This window comes from Mus pahari, chromosome 20 (genome assembly GCF_900095145.1).
Source record: "Mus pahari chromosome 20, PAHARI_EIJ_v1.1, whole genome shotgun sequence".
Classification (NCBI taxonomy): Eukaryota; Metazoa; Chordata; class Mammalia; order Rodentia; family Muridae; genus Mus; species Mus pahari.
The window spans coordinates 19119429-19127774 of NC_034609.1; the positions used below are offsets into that span (position 1 = coordinate 19119429).

The 8346-nt window shown below is 52.1% G+C and overlaps 1 protein-coding gene across 2 annotated transcripts in view; it reads left to right on the forward strand.

The window, feature by feature from the left end:
• Adgrg5 (adhesion G protein-coupled receptor G5) overlaps positions 1-8050 on the forward strand; it is a 20748-nt gene extending 12698 nt beyond the window's left edge. For both annotated transcript variants that reach the window (XM_021220648.1, XM_021220646.1), the window contains exons 7-12: positions 1115-1267; positions 1981-2102; positions 2356-2624; positions 3304-3421; positions 6297-6574; positions 6805-8050. In XM_021220648.1, the coding sequence (XP_021076307.1) occupies positions 1115-1267; positions 1981-2102; positions 2356-2624; positions 3304-3421; positions 6297-6574; positions 6805-6905 (1041 nt within the window). In that variant the 3' untranslated portion in view covers positions 6906-8050. The remainder of the gene's footprint in view (positions 1-1114; positions 1268-1980; positions 2103-2355; positions 2625-3303; positions 3422-6296; positions 6575-6804) is intronic.
• The last annotated feature ends 296 nt before the right edge of the window (positions 8051-8346 follow it).

Below are 8346 nucleotides of genomic sequence, written 5' to 3' on the forward strand. Positions count from 1 at the left end.
CCACGATGGTCTTCCTTCTTGGTTTTCTTGTGTTTTGCAAAATGTATCTTGGGTATTCTAAGTTTCTGGGCTAATATCCGCTTATCAGTGAGTGCATATACAGAGCCATCTTAAGCTTGCTAAAGCCCTAATGGGGATTTATATGTTCCTATCAATGGATGCTCAGGGGCGTTCCACCTTCAGGCACGGCTGGATCCAGGCACGGGATATAATTCTGTTAGGGTTCAGTCTTTTCTAGCCTCAGCAATGTTTTCCTGCCTTGGCTTTCATTTCTTGGGTAAGATGGAGGTTGAAGACACCGGGTTTCCCTTCTGTTCTCAGAAGGTTCTTCCCCAACAGTGCAACCCAGACTCGTGTCTATGGCTGAACCAGGCTGCATCCAGATGAGATGTATGGAGTTGCTAGGCTGAGTCATATGGGGTAGGGGTAGCACTGGTGCTGATGCTGGAACAGAAACGGGTGCCCGGGAGGCACAGGTTCTGATGCTGATGCTTCTGGGTCCCGGGTCTGCCTGCATCTGTGAAGGAGCCCAGAGTGCTCTTTTCTGGCTCTGCCTGTCTCCAGGCTTGGGGAAGAAGGCTTGCAGTCTCAACTTCACTGCAACCTTTCCTTCTACCTTCTGAGCTTTGGAATAAGTGTCCTGTTCCACTTCCGTTCAATCACGTTCCTCTGTCTCTCTTCTGCTGCCTCCCCTGGCCTGCCTGCGCCACACCCCTTACCTCCACCATAGGGCTCAACTGCAAATGAGTTTCTCATGATGAGTCTGGGAAGAGACAGCAAACGGCAGTTTACAGAAGACCTGCGGCACGAAGGGCCAGCACTTCTCCCGAGAATATTGAATAGTCTTTCGTGTTTCTGCTGACCTCGGGACTTGGATATGTATGGTCCATTTTGCAGATGAATAAACTGAGGCTCAGAGATGATTGCCCACTCGTCCAGGACACTGAGGATTTGTGGTGAAGGCAGGGCTGGCATCTGAGATTGTCAAAGACTAGCCAGACCCCACAAAATGTTGACAGTAGTGCAAATGACTCTCTCTTGAGCCCCAGGCTCCCAGCTCCTAATATAAGATCTTGTCTAGCACCCCTGGACTGACACCCACATTTCATTTCAGGAAGGGTATACAGTATCCTGTGTCTTCTGGAAGGAGGGAGCCAACACGAGCAGCTGGGGGGCCTGGAGCCCCGAGGGCTGTTATACAGAGCAGCCCTCAGCCACTCAGGTTCTCTGCCATTGCAACCACCTCACCTACTTCGCTGTGCTTATGGTATGAGGGCATTTACCTTGAGGGAGGGGATGAGAAGTGTGGGGGCCCCCTGATATGTGGTGCAGACCCAAGGCTAAGGACAGTGTAATCCAGTGAACCCAAGCCTCTCAGGCTTAAGTCACGCAAGTAAACGTAGGGACTTGCATTCCTTTAAAAGTTTGTTTAGGCTTTAGGCATAGCTTGATCCAGGCACTAAATTGCACTAAGTCAGGATTCCATTTCTAGCCTTTGAGTATGCTTGCTCCATCCTGGCTTGGCCCTCCGCTAGTATGCTCAGCGGGATAATGAGGCAGCGGCCAGCATCTGCAGGCTCATGCCTTAGCTGCCTTTCAGACCAGTGGAACCCAAGAGCCTCCCTGACCCAGCCTCAGCCTTGGGATCGAATCCAGGTAGAGGCTCTTGAGTCAATCACTGTGGGCGGCAGGAGGAAGGCCCCCAGACACACCAGGGTTGGCACACCTGTCCATACAGTGGGAGAAGCTGTTCCCTTGCCTTTGTACGTGGACCGGCTCAAGAGTGCTTTCGGGGAGGGACAGGGACAGCAGTTAGAGGTGACGAAGGCCATGATGCAGGCTCCAGCTTCATTCAAGGCAGGGCTGGGCTGGGCAGCAGGGAAGGGACTTGGGGCTGAGGTCTGGGAGGCTTCTCTGGCAGAGCTCAGAGAGAGCCGGACACTTCTATGCTTCAGGCTCTCAGCCCCTTTTGCCTTGTAGCAGCTCTCTGGAGACCCGGTGCCCGCTGAGCTGCAGGTGCCTCTTGAGTACATCTCCCTTGTGGGTTGCAGCATCTCCATCGTGGCCTCGCTGCTCACCATGCTGCTGTACGCTCAGTCCAGGTAACGTTGTGTATGCTCACTGCCTTGCCTAAGCCTGCCTGCCCCATCTGGGTCTTCCCTCTTGCCCCAGTGTCTGCTTTCACGCCCCGGGCAGGTGGGTGTGACTCAGATGGATGGGCCGCCGGACGGACGGATGTAAGCCAGTCTAACATTGTGGCAGCCATTAGGTCCCTCCCCGTTTGCCTCAGTTTCCCCGTTGTTGTGCATCTGTGAGCCGGGCCATGGTACTATCTGGGTGCTGTCCCACCCACAGGAAGCAAAGTGACTCCACCACACGTATCCACATGAACCTGAATGGCTCTGTTCTGCTCCTGAACGTCACCTTCCTTCTGAGCTCCCAGATGATCCTGCCCACGGTGCCCAGGCCAATGTGCACAGTGCTGGCTGCCGTCCTACACTACGCACTGCTCAGCAGCCTTACCTGGATGGCCATCGAAGGCTTCAACCTCTACCTTCTCCTGGGGCATGTCTACAATGCCTACATCCATCGATACTTGCTCAAGCTCTGCATGCTGGGCTGGGGTAAGGGACACCTATCTCACTGGCCTCTGGAACTTCCGGGGTACAGGGTGCTGACCCCAAGTCCTTCTGCCTTTCATGGTGACCATCTCTAACTCCATCTCCAGCAATGATATCAACTCCAGCATCACCTCCACCCCCAACACCACCATTGCTCCTGCTGTCACGGCCATGTCTATTTCAGCTTTCAACACTGCCATTGCCCCCAGTCCCCTGTCCCCACTATCACCATCATCATGTCCCTCTCTCTGTTACCCATGCCTACTTTACTCCCATTTCCACCCACCCCATCTCAACCATCCCCATCACCTTCCTCACCTTCACTGCATCCCACCATCATCTCCGCACCATCTTTACCACATCAGCACCATCACAGACCCCCCTCCATCACTGCTTTAGCCCATCTCCATTTCCTTTCAAGCTTTCCCACCAATGCCACCTCCTGTCAGCTCCTTACCACCTCCCAGGTCACCATCACCACCACCACCTCGGCTGCCACTCAGCCTGGAATCTCACTAACACCTTAGAGGGGAGCCTCTTCCGAGACCAACGTCCTGACTCTGAAGTTGGAATTTGCATGTTGCCACAGCTCAGTGCAGTGTACACCCCTCCTCTGTCACCAGGCCCAAGGATCAGAGCCAGGTCATCTTGGGGCCTCCTGAGTCTTTGTCTCACCCCTCAGGGTTTCCAGCCCTCTTGGTCCTGCTGCTTCTGATGGTGAGGAGCTCAGTGTACGGACCCTGTGTGATCTCATTCTCCAAAAGCCAGGAAAATGGTACAGGCTTCCAGAATGTGTCCATGTGAGTGCCTGGTGAGGTAAAAGGGCCATGAGGTCCTCTATGGGGAAGTGATTGATGGCCGAGGGGCAAAAAGGCAGTCATGGTTTCGATGGGGGGATTCCAGGGGGTTCTGCCACCCTTTCTGTGTCCCTGAGGCCTCTGCAGCAATGGAGACCGGCTCTGTGCTGACTGACTAGGAGGCTATAGAGTGGACACCAATACTCACTGAGTCTCTAGGACCAGTTAGGAGGGCCTCCTGGCAACATTTGGCTGTATATCACATGGCCAAATGGGTTGGTTCTGTGGTTTGATCGGGTGCAGGCCCCAGGGCTGCTTAGTTTGGTTGGCACCTGATTGATTGCTGTGCCTTCAGGCCACCCACCTATGTATGTATGTATGTATGTATGTATGTATGTATGTATCTATGTATGTATGTATGTATCTNTCATCTATCTGTCTGTCTATCTATCTATCTATCTATCTATCTATCTATCTATCTATCTATCTATCTGTCTATCTATCTATTTTGTTTAGCTGCAGGCTCAGCTTAGGTCTTCCTTCCTTGCACAGAACACAGGACATTGCCAGCATCCCAGCTCCCAGGCAGCTGGTGTGAGACCCAGGGGTGGTGAACGCTATGAGGGATGAGTTTAGCCTCTTCAGGGCCTGCAGGGAGCCAGCAGAGGTGGATACAAACTCTACTGTGGCTTTCTATATCCAAGGACATCAGGCTTATCGTTACAGAACACTTCCAACAGCTGGGTGCAATGTAGTAGTGTAAAAGGCAACCGTGGGCGTGTGTGTGTGTGTGTGTGTGTGTGTGTGTGTGTGTGTGTGTGTGTGAGAGAGAGAGAGAGAGAGAGAGAGAGAGAGAGAGAGAGAGAGAATGCTGTGGGTAAAGGCAGAAAGCTTCCAAGCCAAGCTTTATCCCCAGAACCTATGGTGGGAAGAGAGAACCAACTCCCCAAACTCTCTTCTGACCACATCTGTGGCATGCCCTGACACACATGCCTGCACACACCACACAATACAACAATAAATAAAATAATAAATAAGACCCTCATAAAGCTATCTGGGGAGTTGAGCATCCCACCTCTGTGGCTCTCCCTGGCAGCTCAGAATGGCTGAGGGTGTGTGGGATAGGCTTGGTGGATGAAAAAAAAATATATATATATATATTAAATGGTCACAGTGAGGGTTCAACCCTTCTGTCAGCCCCATAGGGCCACTGAAGCACAGACAGCTCACAAACTCATCCATGAGGTCCCAGGCTGTCAACTAAGAGCCAGGACTCAGCCCACCAGTAGCTCCAGGGTGGTACCCCAGACATTGCCCATCTCCAGCTCCTGGCTGCCACCAGGCGTTCGGAAACCTTCGTAATATGACCAGCTTTCCTGTGTCATCCCTTTCTGTCTTTCAGGAGATTATTATCCTGCTTTGGTGACTTTTATCTTCTATTAAAAGCCCATAGAACTAACTTTATCTATCTATCTATCTATCTATCTATCTATCTATCTATCTATCTATCTATCTATCTATCATCTAACCATCCATGTATCTATGTATGTATTTATGCATGCATATATCTATTTATCTATCTATCATCTATTCATCTGTGTATCCATTTCATCTATTTAAGTATTATTCATCTATCCATCTGTGTATGTATGTACATACATATGTGTGTATCTCTCTGTCCATCCATCCATCTATTCATGTATATATGTATGCATCTATCTTTCTTTCTTTCTTTCTTTCTTTCTTTCTTTCTTTCTTTCTTTCTTTCTTTCTTTCTTTCTTTCTTTCTTCTACTTACCCATCTACCCACCATTTATCTGTCTGCATCCTTAAACTGAAACGACATTTTAAAAAGCACCCCTCAAACACAGTCTGGTCATGCAGCAGCAGAGGCGCTGAAGTCGTGGGCAGAGGTAAAGCCTCCATGCTAGAGTACTCTGTAGCAGTAGAAGCAAAGGGTGCTCACTGCTGGCCACCAATGTGCATGACTCCCACAAATGATGTTCAAAGACACTGAGTCCAGTGCCAGGGCCCCAGGACAGAGTCAGGGGGATCTAAATACACGACCGTGACAGGAATCCAGACTCAGTGTCCAGACCAAGGGGCTTCAAGTCCTACCCTTGCCCCTAACCAGGGTGTGCTCCTGAGCAGAAACCTCAGGTTCTCTAAGCAGAAACTGTAGAATGGAGATGGTTAGGTGCCTGCCACTGGCCTGCCATGAGGATTGCCTGGGGTGACCCATGTTGGCCATGGGGTGTGGTCTCTGACCTGAACACCTGTCCTGAAGATGTCCTAGAGAATGGTCAGGTCCCAGAGGGACTCCAGGTTCAGTGCCCTCTGTGGGATTTCCCAGCTGCTCATCTGCTCCCCCATTCTTACACGCTAGAGCACCTAACCACCAATCCATGGGTGGCGCTTCACACACTGCTCAGGTCTAGGTGGGTCAAAGGTCAAAGGTCACCACTGCACAAAGGTGGCGTCAAGGTGATGACGATGGTGGGTGTAGGGTGGAAGAGGAAGCTTCTAGAGCAAGAGCCCAGGCTAGCCATCCACTAGAACGTTGCTCAGGTTGGCATGGAGGAGGTGAGGCAGCAGGAGGAGGGGAGGAGGTTCAGTTGGGTCAGATTCGAGGCTGAAGGCATCCTGGTTGAAAGGAGGCACTTCAGTAAGTGGCAGAGGTGCCAGGTGATCCTGCCATGGTGGCAGATGGGAAGCTGGGCAGAGGGCTTTGGCATATGAACTATCTGGCAAGTTATGATCGATGGGACATCAAGACCAGACAGGGACAAGAGCTGGTCCCAAGGCTCAGGTGCACTTGGCCTCCTGAAGGTCTTGGGGGCCATGCTAATCCTGGCCTTCTTCCCCCCCCCTCCTGCAGGTGCTGGGTCCAAAGTCCCATGGTCCACAGTGTCCTGGTCATGGGCTATAGTGGCCTCACATCTCTGTTCAACCTGGTGGTGCTGGCCTGGGCTCTGTGGATCTTGTGCAGGCTTCGGGCACGGGAGAAGGCGCTGAGTCCCTGGGCCTACCGGGACACTGCCATGGTGTTGGGTCTCACCGTGCTGCTGGGCACCACCTGGACCCTGGCCTTCTTCTCCTTCGGTGTGTTCCTGCTGCCTCAGCTCTTCCTCTTCACCGTCTTCAACTCGCTCTATGGTACGTCTGCAGGAGCTCACAGGGCCCCAGACACTGGGACGGGACTGGTCACTGAGGTCCAGGGGTGGGCGATGACTGAGCCCACAGCTCCATTTACCCAAAAGAGAGGTTTGCCTCTGAACTGCATGGAGGTACAGTTCCTGGTGCCCTCTAGATCTGTCTGTCCCTCTGTCCCCAATAGGAGGCTGTTGGGTTCTAGTGACCTTCTCGCTAACCAGCCTGCTTTGCAGGTTTCTTCCTCTTCCTGTGGTTCTGCTCACAGAAGCGTTACTCAGATGCCGAAGCCAAGGCGGGGATGGAGGCAGTCAGCTCCTCCCAGATGACGCATTGACCCAGTTCCCGCCCTGCAGCCTCTGCCCTCACTACTCCCAGCAGCCCATGGTCTTGGCTCATCCAGGGAAGGTGGTAGGCTGGCGGCGGGACAACAGAGTCTACTGTACCCTTCAGGGATCCTTTCCAACTCTCAAAATTACCTGGGACGGAAGGCAGCATGTGACTCTTCATCCTGGTCCTTCGTGTCTGGATGCAGCTCCATTGACCAGGCTATGGACAGAGCATAGCTTAGAAGTCAGGAAGCTAGACTAGACTGAACCACACCTTGTATCCTGCTCAGCACTTACACATACTTACAGGATCATGGCCTATGCTTGGGGCCACTCTTTCTTTTACTAGTCCCAGGTGCTGATGACTTCGACCTTCTATTTTTCCAATGGTCAGGAAATTCAGTCCTTCTTCTAACCCCCACAGATGGTAGAGACCAGCAGCCAAGGCCAGGCCTCTGTCTCTTTCTCTGAAGCTGAGACAGCTGGGATTGAGGGGTCTAGATACTAGACTCTTGCGTAGATGTGGGGTGGTGTGTTCAACATTTACAAACTCTCTGCCCACAGCGGGAGAATATCACGCTGCCTGTCAAACCAGGTGGGAATAAGACCAAGTGATTAAGTCAGTGCTATACCCAGGATGGACAGCAGGGGGCGCTGTTGGCCCAAACGCCAAGGCATTGGTGCCAAAACTGCCCCTGGAAATGCAGATGTTACCTAAGGACGACCCTTTGACCAGTAGGCAAGTGGGGACCTCCAGCACACAACCATTGTCTCTTTCCCTGTGCAGCTGACCAAGGTCGCTTTTGGGGCTTTGTGCCCAGGCATTCCTGGTGCCAGGGTAGCTGGTTGGGTAGATTCTCAGGTCCCGTGCCAGCCGTTAGACACATGTACTTGAACAGTAAGGGGATCAGAGCTGGATGCCATCCTCAGCAGAGGGTTCTCTTCCTTTCTGGGTGTCTCTGGGTAATTATGTTCTTAGCTCTTCACTGGCTGGAGAGTGGGACAGGCTCCGAGCCAGGTTGCCCGAGCTCAGATTCCAGCTCCGTGACTGTGGACAAGCCGTTCAGTCTCTTTGTGCCTTTAGTTTCCCTATCTACAGTGGGGACAACAGAAGTAACTCTTTGGAAGATTCAGTAAAAGAAAGAATCCACCCGTCTTACAACAGTGAGGTCTCAGTAGATGGTTACTGCTGTCGGTAGATTTGTATTCATATTATTGTTTGGGTGTGCATGTGGGTGTGGTGTGTGTGCACCTATGCACCCTTGCACATGTATACTGAAGCCAGAGAAGGATGCTGGGTGTCCTGTTCTATGACTTTGTCTTATGCCCTCGAGAGACGGTTTCTCACCAAACACGGAGCCAGGCTGACAGCCAGCAACCCCAGCAATCACCTAGTAACTGGAGTCTACTTTCACCCCCTCTTCCCTCCCCCACTCCCACCAGTACTGG